Raw genomic sequence first — 15,643 nt, 5'->3', positions numbered from 1 at the left:
TTAGCCAGTTAAAAAGAGGCTCCAAAGACTGCCAAAATTCTCTCTACTCTCTTTACGCTGCCTGTTAGCTCTATATATAGATAAAACGGCGCCATTATAGATTGAACGCAACAATGCGTGAGTGGGTCGTGCAGCGCATGCGGTAATTGCATTAAATATTTTAATGTGATTAGTTTTTTAAAAATTAATCATTAAAATTATTTTTAAAATTTGATAGCCCTACTTTAAGCCAAAACTAAAGACTCTGGATGATTGTAAGACATTTTGTCTGTAACGTTAAATACAATTAGAAAACGATTTAATTAAAAAATATATATATATATTAAAAAAAGGCATGTCTGATATTTTTTTGCTGATTCCGATACTTCGGGACATCTTTACTTGAAGTCATTATATAATGCAAATAAGGTTGCTTAAAAGTTGGTGGGGACAATTTGAGCATCCTGAAAAGTTGCTAGTGTTTTGTCCCTACCGTCCCTATGCAAACCTACGCCCTTATCGCACCTTGTAAAACATTCAATGCCTAAAACGGATTGGACGTCTATCGCCGTCTCCGGCAGCCATTGAGCGCCCCGCCGTGTGGAAAAAACGTGTTGCGGTGTCCTCTCGAGTCGCTAAACATGCGCCGTGTCTTTTAGAGGGCATCCGCATATTGAATTGTTGTCTGCGTGTGTATGTGTGTGTGATAGGCGCAGAGGAGAAAAGGGGCGGTGGGGGGGGTGTCACATAAGAAATGTCCTTTTTAATCAGGAGGAAAAATATAAAATGAGTCGGGAGCAAGACGCGCATATGAATGCGGCTCATTTGCATACGCTCGTCAGCCAGGATACGTCGGTTAAAAACACACACACACACACACAAAGTGGATTCGTCAGTTCATTTCACATGATTCCATTGTCTATGTGCCTTTGTTGTATGTTGAAGATAAAGGCGGGCATCAAATTGGAGAAAAGGGCACGGCCGTCGCTATCTCCTCAAATGAGCAACAGCTCATCAGGCGACTTTAAATCACAGATTTTGATTCCAAAAGGCGGCGTTTTTGCCTTTCAAATGATTCCTCCGGCCGCGTGAGCACGAAGGGCCGGCGACGGAGGCCGACGACAGGCGGGAAAAAGTTTTTACTCTCATGATAAACATGGACGTAGTCATATTCTGTGGGGGGAATGGGCTCAGGTGTGGCGTGGGATTGTTTTTGCTGCACTTTTATATGGCTCTGTCGGCATCCGGAGAGGATTTTGTGAACAAAAGGTTGTTTTATCTGGCTTTGTCAGTCTTGATGCTTGATTGTCAGTGGGTAGAAAATACAAATCTTGCAACAGGATATCAATTTGGAGTGTTGAGCATCACATTTTTTTTTTAATACATTATTTTTAAACAATATACAATACCCAACCTGATTAGTTGAATTTTTCTTTTATCCTAGACAATTGTTTTAGGTGGTTTTAATTACCTGACAAGTTTCAGCAAACACTTCCACCATCACCATAGAGTCACTGGATTTGGTGTGACGCGTCTTTATCAGCGGATGGATGAAGATGAATAACACACACACACACACACAAGAAGGAGTGTAAGAAGGCGACAACAATAAGACAAACAAGGGCAATAAAAGAACAAGCACAACAGGAACATCACAAGTTTGCCATCACCGATCGCCACAAAAGGGAAAACCACATTATGGACTGGGAAAAGGTCAGAGTCATCCGCACTGAAGAAAACAAACATCAGCGCTCTGGATCAGGGAGGCCAGAGAGATCCGCAAGCGGGGTCCGAGGACCATCAACAGGGACGAGGGGGCTTACATACTTTCTACTACCTGGACCAGCATTCTGGAAAAGTGAATGGTCAGCAGAGGGCGTGACCCGCCTGTCAATTTGACAGGTGAGTCACGCCTTCACCCATCAGCTGATAAAGACACGTCACACCAACACCAGTGACTCTCTGATGAAGGCGGAAGTGTTTGCCGAAACTCGTCAGGTAATCAAAACAACCTAAAACAATTGCCTGGGGTAAAAAAAAAAAAAAAAAATCAACTAATTTATAAGTGTAGACAAAATGAACTCGGTACAACTAATACCCAACCTGTTTTTGCTATTTGGTTGCCATTTCAATTTTTTTTCTACTTTAAATTGGGTGGTAAAATCCTCATTTGATTATGAAATTGGTTGCCATTGATGACGCTGGACATCCAATCCATTTCGACTAGGAGGAATGAATGAATGTTGATGTTTTAAATCAGTGCTTCTCAATTACTTTCTGTTACGCCCCCACAGGAAGACGTAAATGTTTGTTTAAACACACACTCAAGGTACATCATACGCTGGGGTGACGTGGCTCAGTGGTAGAGTAGTTGTCCCCCAACCCAGAGGTTGTGGGTTCGATTCTTCGCCCTGATGACTCCTGGTGCTGTGGCACCAGTAGGTGGATGGCGAGATAGTGTAAAGCGCCTTGAAAGGTGGAAAAGCGCTATATAAGTATAACACCATTTCTTGATCATTTGTCACAGAAAAATACAATTTTATTCAAATCAATGAATAATAATACATTCAAATTGTTGGAATTTGACCTTTTAGCCAGATTGCCTGAGCTGTGCTCGCACATTTCCAACGACCCGGGCCGGCGCAATACCTACAACCCGGCCAAAAGGCAAAACTCCCGTGCGTTCACTTTATTTTTTTTACCCCTTGCACTAACTTCATTTTGAAAGCTGGAAAAGTGCTTCGAAACACAATTTATGCCAAGTCGACAGCAATCAGACAGCGGGCCCAAAACCGCAAACAGACCCAGACGAAGAGGAAGGCTGGATCCAGGGTCACCATATTAAAGGTCAATAAAAGATTCCCGAGACAAAGGACAGCGATTAGTTAAACATTCAGTTTTTTAAAGTTTTTTTGTGGAAAATGTTGTGGTCCGTAAAGAAGAGTGTGTTTGGCTGTTGTTTAGGGTTATTGTCCGTTGTGGATATGGCAGGAGAGTTCGGGCGTTACTGTTGTCAGGGCAACAAGAGGATTTCACCAGCCTCAGTGCCACGTGAGTTCTGAGTGTCAACTTCTCAGTCGCGGGTTCCTCCGTTATCAGACATTTTTAGACAGTGTTAACATACTGGTCTTTGTCTCCTTATGTCTTAAAAGTGAAGCCAAACACAACATATGCGTTGTCATATCTTATATATTTCTTTATATTTTCATGGTGTTGCTGAAGGGTTCGTTCACTGCAATTCATATCTCCTGCTTTCTGCTGTGCGCTCTTGTATGGTTCAAAAATCCTACGCACACTCTGAAAATCAACACTGTTCAATGAAGTATACCCACCTGGATGCCACCAACTGCATGTAAAACAATGTTGTCTGAGAATTTAAGACGACGGTCGCCATGCTAATTCTAACGCAAAAGCTATGCTAACGCTCCAAGTTATATTTAGTGTGTGACAACCAATCAGCACCGATGGTTAAAGGCTAAAGCACCTTTGTATATGCTCTCTTGCCTGGATACAGTAAGAAAACAAATCATGTGACTAAGACTATAGCGCATTTTCATCTCGTCAGACAAAAACTAGCATTCGCCTCATGATGTTTTATTCTCCCGAGACACGTTTTAAGTATGCTTGAGAACGAGAAACCGATACAACCGGATATCCGGTTTTACGGGCGAGCGATACGGCTGTATCCATTGCAAACTAACTATTCGACAGTAAATAGCCAGTAAATCTTAGATATATCCAGGGCCGGCCCAGCCTATACGCAGACTATGCAGCTGCTTAGGGCCCCTGACCACTAGGGGGCCCCCGATCTGGCAATTGTTTAATTTATATTCTATTTTGTTTCCTACCGTTTGCTTTATTTGACTTTTGTGAGTTTTGATACTTGATTACAAGCTTAAAAAAAAGTTCTTCCTTAACTTCTTTCTTTCCTCTTTTAGAAAAAGGTTTGGCGCTATCTACTGTAAGTACTGACAATCATTTGGGGTGAGAAGTTTGAAGTATGCAGTGCAACAAAATCTGATTAATATACAAAATATGGACGTATGGGTTGGATTGCATGTATGGGTTTCACAGTACACTGTGACGAAATGGTGGGCCAAAAATATCGGCCCCTTTGCATTATTTTGCTTAGGGCCCTCTAATGGCCTTGGCCGGCCCTGGATATATCGATAGTACAACAAGGACTCGGTTATCGCAAGCACTAAAAACATGGTCGTGGTTGCCTCAACTTCCCATCATGCATTTCGATCGTGACGGCTGTGTCATAACTACGCCAGAGCAAACGAAACCACAGTCGCGCATGCTAAAACAATGGACAAACAACACGAGCGCCAGCTTGCCAGGCGGAAGTTGCTAATGACAGCGATTGATTTTCAACGCACGTCGGACTTTGAAGTGAAGATGTCAGCCAGATTTGTATGGGACAGAGATCGTGAGTTTTTAACCCTGAAAATAACCCACTACAATGGCACGACCTGCTGGAGATATATTTGTAGCGCCTCTGCTGTTAAGCAGTGGGTGATGTGGGCTACTGGACCAGTTCTAGGTTCGGGGAGTGGTAAGTAAAAAAGAAGGAACCAGAGACAGATAAAACACAAAAGCCGGCAATTTACTTTACAAATTAACAAGACAATTGACAAACAAACAATTAACGAATAAATTATGTGCATCAATTCTTAAGATGTACCTGATGAAAATGATTTTTGTTATCTTATTCCTTAATTTTGTACTAGGAATTCTAACAAAATTATAGCTTCAATCTGTTTTTCCTATTTTATATTTAATTTTCTGACCGGTCAGATTTGCTAATTATAGTGATTATTCTGTTTATAGTTTTAAACCAAAATCACAAAATTGAGCAACGTTCAATTTGTTACACTTCAAATAATATTCGAAGGCACTTAGGAACTTCAAAATTCTTAAAAGTTCAACATTCAAAATCAAAAATAGAACAATTTAGCTTGTCCGTTAATTGTCCTCCAAAGATCCAATGGGTTTGTGGTGTATAGCAGCACACCTTTCAGTTCAATTCATCCAAAAGAAAAACTAATCCAACTCCTACCGCAGCCTTGGTTGTGACGGTAATTTGTTGTTCAGACGGGAAAATCCAGCTCTTTGGGTTAGCTCGCCACTCGGCTCTTACCGAGAATCCTGTTGTCCTTCTTGACGTTGTCGTCGCTCTTCAATTGGGTGGTCTGAGTTTCGGGAGAAACTCAGTGGCTTTTCCCAAGGGGGAAAAAAAATCTGGCCTGTTATCAGGCCACGAGAAATAAATTTTAGACATTTGTACAACAAAAAAATAATAGTTTTAACTAGAGGCGTGCGAAATTTCCGATTCATAGATTATTCACGATTCGGCCGTGGAAGATTCGAGAACGATTCATAAACATCCAAATTCCGATTATTGAATTATACCAGGTAAAGCGGAAATAAAACACAGTCAGCGCGGTCTTTGGGACGCCCCGGTCTTAGAGATGCAATGAGGAACGGACCGAGAGTAAATATCTTGTTCAACTCATGCTCTTAGATGAAAAAAAAACAAAAAATAATCATACCTGGCTGCGGCCGACAGCCGCTACAAACAGCAACCGGTTGATAGTTACTACAAACATACGGCAACATATGGCTACGGAAGATATCACATATTGTAGAACTAGATGTGAAATGACAGTAACGACAGTGTTGGAACATATACAAAGAACTAGATGCGAAATGACAGACTTGCCGCCACCTTAAAGCAGTAGACTTCTCTAGAAGGCTCTGTTGTAGCGAACTTAATTACTTTTTATCTAAAGTATCCCTAAATCGGCAAAATCTTGACTTGAATCCATCTTTAAATGATGAAACAGTTTTAAAACTTTGACATGTCGAAAGTAGACAGATGGGAAATTATGGAATAACGGGAACAACTTTAACGGTTGATTCACAACATTAAATTACTTGAATGTTGTTTAAAGCTTTTGATACAGAATGGGGACTTGAGTATTTTTTTTACTGTTTTTAACTGTTAACTTGATACTAAAATAGTTTGGTTTGGCTTGAGAGGATTTTTGCACAATTTTGGAACTAATGTACAAAACATTAAAAGTGTGGTGGGGTGCATCAATAATCGATTTATAATCGAATCGGAGCCTCTGAATCGTAATCGAATCGTTAGGTGTTCAAAGACTCCCAGCTCTAGTTTTAACTCAGTCTAGTTGCTAGGAAGGCCGCATTTCGAGACCTAAAGGGCGGCTCGAACGTAGCCGTTAGTCTACCGTTTTTCCACAATACGGCACATTTTTCACATCAAATGAATTTGAGTCACAAAATAAAATACATCATCACTTTTTCATTAAAATAAAATACTAAAAATGACACTTACATTCAATATAATTCTACGTTTCATAGTATAAGTTGTGGCAACTGAATGTGCCCATTGCATGGTAGCTCCGCTAAAACTAACTTCTCAAAATAAGCATTTTTAACAAAATGAAACTTACCAAAACGCGTCTGGTTAACGTTTTGAGCCTTCCAAAGGGTCACACCACTCTTGTAGTGAGGCTCAGGATCGGTGTTTTGGGAGAAAAATTGGTTTAATTCGTCTCTTTATTAGCGGTAGCTCGTAGCCAACTGCTACGCTTCCCATCGGTCTCTTGTCTGAGACTCGCGGGTGGGGGAGGGGCTCTCTCACTCTTGAAAAAACTTTATTAGTGAAAGCAAAAATTCTTATTGAATATTTATAAATGTTATTTATTTTGAAAATTACCATTTTTAATCACTTTGAATATGCAAATGACTGATTTGTTTGGTGGTATATTTATTACTTATTTGCTCAATTTTTAATGTAATTTAATATAATTATTTTAACTGGGTTTACATATTGTTTCCACGAAACGCAGTCTACTTAAACATGAACATGTGGATCAGTTGATCTTCCTCAAGAAAAATCTGCCCTTCAAAAAAGATATGTGATGGGGAATAAAAATGTGGAAGCACAGGCATAAGTGAATGACTTTGCTGCGTATAAGGTTAAAATAATGATTATTGACCTATCTGGCTAAAATGCCATGTTTTTTTTCCCCCAAATATACCAGAGATAAAGAATAATAGCATTATGCTTTATTTATTTATTTATTATGATAACACTAGCAGGTTTAATTCTTTTTTTTCAAGAGCTCCTGCATATAGTTTTAGTTTGTAAGATGTTTACGTTTAAAGGTTGCACTTAAATTACCTACCTCTTGTGTTCAAAACACCAGGAAATACAGAGATTGAATTACTGCACTTTATTGCTGTCTGTCACTGGAGTTTTATTTTATTATCAATCCCAGCCAACAAAATGATGGTCATTTAGTTGGCCTTGGTTTTTTTTCCCATGTCTCAAAAATAAACATACATTGGTATGAACTTTTGTTGTTGAATTTTGCTTGTAGAAATTTGGTCTTTTTTATCCATTCAAAATACTGTAAGAACAAACAACAAATGTTTACTATCGTATCGTTATCACACTGTATCGAACCGTATCGTTCTTAAACTGTATCAAATTGTATCAAATCGCTCTGCCTTAAAAATGTATCATTTTTTTAATCGAATCGTAACCTGTTTATCTAGATACATATTAAATCAGCTTCATGCCAGAGATTCCCAACCCTAGTTTTTAGCTCGTCATGGTCACAAAAATGACAACGGTATGAATGAGCTACGAGGTGCCTGTCAGGCAACAAAACCCCGCGGGCCATATGTTAGACACCCCTGGTCTAAATGATTCCAAATAGTTGTTGATTTTGTCATCGTCGCATTTCTGACGCCGTAACAGAATTCAGCAATTATTCGGGTCAATCACAGAGGCCGTAAATCGACGCGTCGGCGCCCCGGGATCAAGTGAGGCAAATTCCGAGGGCTGCGGAATTCCTTCAAAAGAACAGAGCGCCGTTCATGTCGGAAGGAAGAAGAACAACACTCCGCTCTTATGTCCGACACAATGTGGCCTTCCTCCGCCTTTTCTTTTTTTGATGATTGCGCCACTGTTACCAGGCAGCGCCGCTAATCAGCTTAATGAGACATTATACAATATTTTGTCGAGCAAAGCAAAAAGTGCGCTTATTGTTTGGGCGGCCGGCTCTGACCCCGCCAGCAGCGCGTGCTCGCCGACCACTTGATAGTACCTCTCCATCTGGACGGCAGATGGATGTGCGTTTAACCCCTGCGTGGCTGAATTTAAAAGCATTGAAGGAATAAAAAAATACATGAAAATAATATGACCTCTTCGATGCCTGAATTTACATTGAACAAAACTACATCAAAAAGTAATGGACGAATACATGAAAAGCGTCATAATACCAAAAAAAAAAAAAAATGGTAATAAAAATATAGAGATTGAATTGAGAAATACAAGCTCAAAGATGAAAATCCAAACCAAATACTTTCAAAAGTCTGACTTTGCTTACAGCATTTTAACATCTCGAATGTTACTTGCCAGTATTTCTGCTTCTCAGCCGAAATGTTTTTTTTATTCTCTTCCCCAAATGACACAGAAAGGAAAATAGATATAGTGAGTCACACTGTTGTTGTCGATTTAAAGCGCTATTTACTGCCCGCGTCCTAATTGCGGTCTCACAATGGCGTCGCCGCGTTCCATTAGGGCGTGTAATTGGCGCAATTCCGATAGGATGGGCACAAGTAGCCTAATTAAGCACCGCTAGCTCAGTGTCGACAAGACTAATTATTAGGTCCAAAATGGTGGCTGGCTCTCTCTCGCTTTTATTTTTTGTGGAAAACGCAGCATTTCTGCAGTCCCTCGACGTGTTCCGACGACGCCGTCGGACACTTCATTAGGTACGCTCGCTCAATGTAATTCAATAAGAGATAAGCACAACAATTTAAGCCCTTTAGATAGTAAGAATTCAATTGTGCTCGGTAAAACTTGAGCCAAAATGGATCCTGCGGTGCAGAAGAAGTAAATCAAATATAATTGAATACGTTTTTTCTGGTGTATGTTATTGTGGAAAAAAAACGTTCATACTAAGAAATGCAATTTCTGCAGAAATTGCTTGGTTGGGGTTGCTACGCTCTCATTTCCTGTAGATTTTGGGGTCACTTCCTTGTTCACTCATTTGCTGCCATTAACGGTGCAAGACGTCCAATCCATTATGGATGGGATGGGCGAATGGACGTTCTTTCACTTCCAGCGCCGTCAATGGCACTGAAAGCCAATCATCCCAGTTTCAATTAATGTCTATCGTTGTCAGTGCTGAACGGTAAAATAATTTTGTGTAATCTCATTAATGTTAGAGATGCTTTTGGGTCACTTTCACTTGATTTTGGGTCACTTCCTGTGCATTTTGGGGCATTCCGGGCCCAGATAGAAAAACAACTGAAGTGGAAATGGGCCAGATGTACTGCAAATCTCGGCCCAATTTCGTATAACGGATCTGCCCCAGTGTCTTTTTGAACAATAGGCCAAACTCCATAGGGAGTCACTTGCTGGATCAGCAACCAGATTTGGGCCAGAATTTGTCACAAGTAGCAGACACTACATTAATATATGGCCCGGATGTGGCAAATGTTACCCAGTGAAGGGTTAGGGACAAAAGTGAGCTCGGAATCAGAATGACAAGATTCTTTGTTAGCTGAAAGTCATGTAGGTGACTTGTTTATCTGGCGATAATGTGAGGCCAAGTACCGGTTTAAGTAAGCTGCTGACGATGGTCAGCGTCACCTGGTCCTAGGCTCACCCATCTGTGCAATCAAGGCAGTGACACAAATACACAAACACAAGGAGGAGGGCCTTAGTTTGAATAAAAGCATTCTGTCAAGTTCAAAAATAGACCCTTAGGTAGACATTTGTAAAATTACCCAAAAATAAGGAGAGAAGACACTCAGTTTTCTTGGCCAAGTAGAGCAAAGAGGGACTAGACAGAGGAATGCTAGATTACGCTGTATAGTCACCAAAATTGATCTAAGGAAAAACCCTCCTTGCTCTTTTTATTAGGGGTTTGTCCTAACACAGAAAGGGTGCCGCCCTGAAGGAAGGGGGAAAGCAAGCTGGAGACACCCATGTGATTTTGGTTGGCTATGTGTGAGCATGTATGTGGTACTAACTAAATACACGTGTGTAAGCAAGGGCACAGGTAAAGTGGTCAAAATGACCCAGACACTTCAGTTATGCAACGCTGCGGCCATGGAAGATGTCCTCGAATGGAAAATTGTCCTCGAAAATCTAGACGAAAGTCTAGACGCCAGGTGCTGAAGATGTCCCGGAAGGTCTAGTTACGCAATGATGCGGCCATGAAGCAAGGCAGTTGTCATCTCGACCCTCTTTACTCTTTGTAACACTTAAACATTATACTACAACCTAGTATAGCAAGCAATAATCATTTACTGGTTATATCAATAAGAAAAAATATGGCAATATGTATTATGTATGTATTAGGTATGTATGAGCACAAGAAAATATTCAATCAATCCTCGATAATTAACTCAACATATTCAAACATTGAAACATTTACATCAACATAGAGTAAATGCCTTCTCCCTCCATATATTGTTTTGCAACAATTTTTGAATTACTTAACTTGCAGACATTGCAGATCACTTTAATACACCGTCTATTTTATTAATGCTCCGTTGAATAACTTTTAAAAGTACAGCAATGACTTAAAAATTGATTATGACTTTGAATAAAGCACTTACCTTTCAATTTGCCATCTGCCGATGCGTCGTGACTCCTGCATGCTCCTCTGTTTAGTTGCCTTTTAGGTACGCGCTTAAAGCGACGTCACACGTTAAATTTGAGTTTTTCAGCGGGTCCGGTCTGCACGGTCCGCCCCGGAACAGTGCGTAACCTATCATTTGGACTGTCATAGTGCTGATCCGGGCCGCATCTGGCGCACTGGTGTGATTGCTATGCGGATCTGGCGGATCCGGCACGCAGTCGCCTGCTATTGGTGGGGTGACTTCCTACACATTTAGGTCACATTCCCAGTTAATTTTAGGGAATTTACGGTCACTTCCTGTAGATTTAAGGGAATTTCTGGGTGACTTCAAGTCATCTTTGGGGCTTTTTCTTGGGTCACTTCCCATTGATATTAGCTCGTTCTTTTGTCCACTGAAAAATAAATTTTAAATTAAAAAAAAAATTGGGCATGTGTTTGTCAAATTTTGGTGGAACCACACAATTTTGAAAAATAAAAAGTTTTATTGAATCTTAAATTTTTTTGTTGTGGAAATTACATTGATCAGATATAAAATGTTGGATGAGATTTATTTCGAAATATTCAAAGTTTTTAACTCAGCCATAAATGATAGGCGTGATAGGCCTTTGTTGCGTGAATGTATGTAACATTTATTGTGTGGCACCGTGAAAAAGTGGAGGGTAGACACTATGGAATAATAAAACTGTATATTTGTGTTGTTTTTGTTCCAGGATGGAGGACTCTAGTTTGTGCCTTGGTATGTCATCAGCGGTGCCCGACACCGAAGCCCACCTGAGCAGCGCGGTGCTCAACGGCCGCTACCCGATCAGCCAGAAGCTCCACCAGCTCACCGCCCAGCTGGGACACGCTTTCCCCGATCTGCACCGCCCGCAGCAGATTCCCGAGGAGAAAGCGGCGGCACCGCTGGACGAGAAGAGCCACCACGCCGCCCTGGCCAGCCAACCTATCAGCAGCCAGATGGCGCTACTGGCCAACCAGCTCAACCGCGACATCGACGCCGGAGCTTTGAGCGGCTTGAACGGACGCGTTGACCTGCAGCAATTCCTCAACGGCCAAAACTTGGGCATCATGTCCCAGATGAACGACATCGAAGACGACGCCCGCAAGAACAGGAAGTACCCGTGCCCGCTGTGCGGCAAGCGCTTCCGCTTCAACAGTATCTTGTCGCTGCACATGCGAACCCACACGGGCGAGAAGCCCTTCAAATGTCCCTACTGTGACCACAGGGCGGCTCAGAAGGGCAACCTGAAGATCCACCTGCGGACCCACAAGCTGGGAAACCTGGGCAAAGGCCGAGGTCGAGTCCGTGAGGAGAACCGGCTGCTCCACGAGTTGGAAGAGCGAGCCATCCTGAGGGATAAGCAGATGCGAGGCGGCGGTCTCCTGCAGACGGCCCCGCGCGAACCCCACGTCGGCCTCAACAACAGCGCCAACGCCCTCCAGCAACAACTGGGCTCGGCCTGCGGCCTGCCCACGCCCCCGGGCCTGATCGCCCCGGAAACCGCCGCCCAGCCGTCGTCCTCGCCAAAACCGACCGGCCCCCAGGACGAGCAGTCCCTTAACCCGGCCGCGGGGTACCGTTGCACCTTCTGCAAGGGCAAGTTCAAAAAGCGAGAAGAACTGGACCGTCACATCCGCATCCTCCACAAGCCCTACAAATGTACTCTCTGCGAATTTGCCGCTGCCCACGAGGAGGAGCTTATCAGCCACGTGGAGAAGGCCCACATAACCGCCGAGAACACGCAGGGCCAGGGTTCCGGCGCGTCAGGTGGCATGCAGATGGCCACAGAGTTCCGCTGCGACGTGTGCGGCCAGGTGTTCAGCCAGGCCTGGTTTCTCAAGGGTCACATGCGGAAACACAAGGATTCCTTCGAGCACTGCTGTCAAATATGTGGCCGTCGCTTCAAGGAACCCTGGTTCCTCAAGAATCACATGAAGGTCCATCTAAACAAGCTGGCCATCAAGAGCAAACCGCCGCAGCCAACCGAGCAGGACGTGGCGTCTGTCAACAGCATGAGCAGCCTGGCCCAGGAAGCTCACGCGAACCTTTACTCCCGCTACATCTCCTGCCTGCAGGGAGGCTTTCTTTCTCCAGACAAACAAGGTCTGAGCGAGCAGCACCAAATGTTGGCAAAGGCCGGAATCGCCATGAAGGAGAAGGAAATGCTGGGGAAGCTCTTAGGCCCGATGGCGGCGGGAATCGGTCACGGGCTGGGAGAAAATGAGAAGCGCTCCCTCCTGGGCTGCCTCAACCTGGTTCCGCCTCTCAAATCCAGCTGCATGGAGCGTCTGCAGGCCGCCGCCAAAGTGGCTGAGATGGATTCCCTCAACAGCTACCAAGCGTGGCAGATTATGGCTCGTGGCATCGCTATGGACCGTGCCTTCATGCCCAAGGAGCAGCTGCATCAGCAACAGCAGCACCACCACGCCGCCCCCGGGCAGGAGGATGATATGACGGCAGCCGGTGCCGTGGCCTCCTTCTCCAAGGAGAAACAAGACTTTGCACACATGACTTCCGCAGATGGCTCCAAGAAGCAACTATCAGAGGCTTTGCAGGGTTCCAAGGCCGCTAGTGCCGCCATTATGTCGATTAAGGACGAAGCCAGAGGCTTCGACTTGATGTCCCACCACATCGGTGCCGAGACGCCCGGCAACCTGTCCGGCTTGGGGAACCCCATTATGGACTACGGCCTCTCCAACCTGAAGGATAAGCCTTCAGAGTGCCCCGACTGCGGCCGGGTTTTCAGAACCTATCACCAGATGGTGGTCCACTCCCGCGTCCACGGCAAGGATCGACGCGGCGCGGAGGAAGCGCTCCAGCAGCAAGGCGTGGACGAACGCCGCGGCTCGGCCAGCGACCCCGAGTCCCAGTCCATCAGCCGTTCCACCACACCCGGGTCCTCCAATGTGACCGAGGAGAGCGGAGCCGGAGGCGGACACTCGCAGACGGGAAGCGTCCAGGATGACAGCCCGCATCCCTCCTCACCTTCTTCAGGTAGGATATTAAACTTACTGATTGCCTTTTGTGCTTTGTGGTTTGTTGTTTGTGGTAGCGTCATCTATTTGAATTTTCCAGTGACCGCATAGTATTTTTTGCTCAGAATAAAATGTAACTCTATCTTTTGTCAGGATGATAGCTTTTAAAAATTGGTATCTCTTTAGGGTTGTCAAGAGTATCAAAAAGTATCAATACTGAAGTGTAGTATCTGTTGGATTTTTCGCTACTCTTGATAGTAATGGAGGACATTTTTGCACTTTCATTGAACTAATTGTGGATGGCGTGGCTCAGTGGTAGTGTAGTCATTCCCCAACCCAGAGGATGTGGGTTTGATTCTCCCCCCTGATGAACTTGCTTAAGTATCTTCAAGATACTTCACAAGTAGCTAGGTTAAGAAACAGTGTAAAAGTGCTTCGAGGGCCTTAAAGGTGCAAAGGCGCTTTTCAAGTGTAACTGCGATTGATGGTGCTAGACGTCCAATTCCTTTTGACGTTGAAGGCCAAATGAACAAATGACCATCAAATTCTCCCAGTCAAAAGGAATTGGACGTCTAGCATCAGCCCCCAATGGCACTCAAAGATGAGCATTTACAGTCAATCCTCTCAGTTTAAATGAATTGGATGGCTATCGTTTTCAAAGGCAAGCAATGTGTTGATTTCGTCTTCATTGAATCTCTAAAACTGACCATAAATGCTCAATAACGTTGAGGTCTGGGGATTGATGCGAGATACTCAACTTCTTTAGATTCCATTCTTTAACAATCATGTTCAATGATTACGATGCCAAAACGTTAGGTGTTTGCATTATTTTGTCCAACCCCTGTATTTCACATAGGGCCATATTGGGTGCTGGATTTCATTCCATGAAAACAAGATGACACCTTTTCACCACAACAATGTGGTGTCTTACAAGTGTAATCAGTTGATTGCAGTCAGCTGCTGCTTGATTTAGCAGAAACTTCATTGGTCAAATTGTCCGTGCTCAATTGGTAGGAACAAAAACCAGGACTCACAGTGGCCCTTCAGGACCAGTTTATAGGGTTAGGTCAGTACAAAGTACTCAGGTTACTAAACCCTATAGCAGTGGTTCTTAACCTGGGTTCCAATCGAACCCCAGGGGTTCAGAGAATAAGGCTAGGTTCATAACGTAGGTCATAAAGCACAAATCCAATTTTTTGTCAGATCTGTTTTTTGGGCGTGCCCGTTCAGACTGCCTTTGTTCCTTGAGCCCGTTCAAGTATTACACATGCACACTATTTCCCAGTCCGACACGCACTGAGCAAGAAGACCCGCATGCGCAGAAGCATCAAAACATGACTACACATGCTGGCTGTCATCAATCATTCCAGGGCAATCGTATTTGATTTCCAAAAAGAAGACACAAATAACAGACATAAATAATCCCCATTTAGGCCTATATTCAAAGTTTATATAGATCGAAAGCATGCACTCACTGTCCGTGCATGTCACACAGACATATAGACAGTTTGCCCCGACTCTCAGCCGTGCAAGCAATCTTGAAATATCGCTCATATACTGGAGAGCAGAGAGAAAGCCAATCATTCCCATTTTAATTTTTTTATGACTGTTGTCAAGCCCGACCCTTCCCAAAAAGCCGTGTTCAAGGCAAGCTCAGCGCTAACGCACAGCTGCCGGCCGTAGCACGCAGTCTCTCTCGCTCTTTGAAGATGTCATTGCTGCACAAATTCCGATTTGGGAGACTTGACAGTTTAGACCGCTGCGACATTCTGGAAAAATGTGGCCCAGATCGGATTTAAACCACATACGAAAGTGACCCAGACGGGATTTGAAATGGTCCACTTCTATGCGACCTGTCCCATTCAGACCGTCAAGTTAATGCCTCACTCGAGTCGGAAAAACACGAAAAAAATCGGATTCGTGCATTAATACCAGCAGTATGAACCTAGCCTAAGTCTAAGGGGCTCGGCGAAGGTAAAGAATTTTCGTAC

General features: G+C 43.6%; 1 protein-coding gene across 2 annotated transcripts in view; it reads left to right on the top strand.

Moving 5' to 3' along the window:
- znf536 (zinc finger protein 536) overlaps positions 1 to 15,643 on the top strand; it is a 542,639-nt gene that overhangs the window by 277,912 nt on the left and 249,084 nt on the right. For both annotated transcript variants that reach the window (XM_057853244.1, XM_057853236.1), the window contains exon 5: positions 11,387 to 13,671. In XM_057853244.1, coding sequence (XP_057709227.1) covers positions 11,388 to 13,671 — 2,284 coding nt within the window. In that variant the 5' untranslated portion in view covers position 11,387. The remainder of the gene's footprint in view (positions 1 to 11,386; positions 13,672 to 15,643) is intronic.

Source organism: Corythoichthys intestinalis, chromosome 1 (genome assembly GCF_030265065.1).
Source record: "Corythoichthys intestinalis isolate RoL2023-P3 chromosome 1, ASM3026506v1, whole genome shotgun sequence".
NCBI classification, from domain to species: Eukaryota; Metazoa; Chordata; class Actinopteri; order Syngnathiformes; family Syngnathidae; genus Corythoichthys; species Corythoichthys intestinalis.
This window is presented reverse-complemented; position numbering and strand designations above follow the sequence as displayed.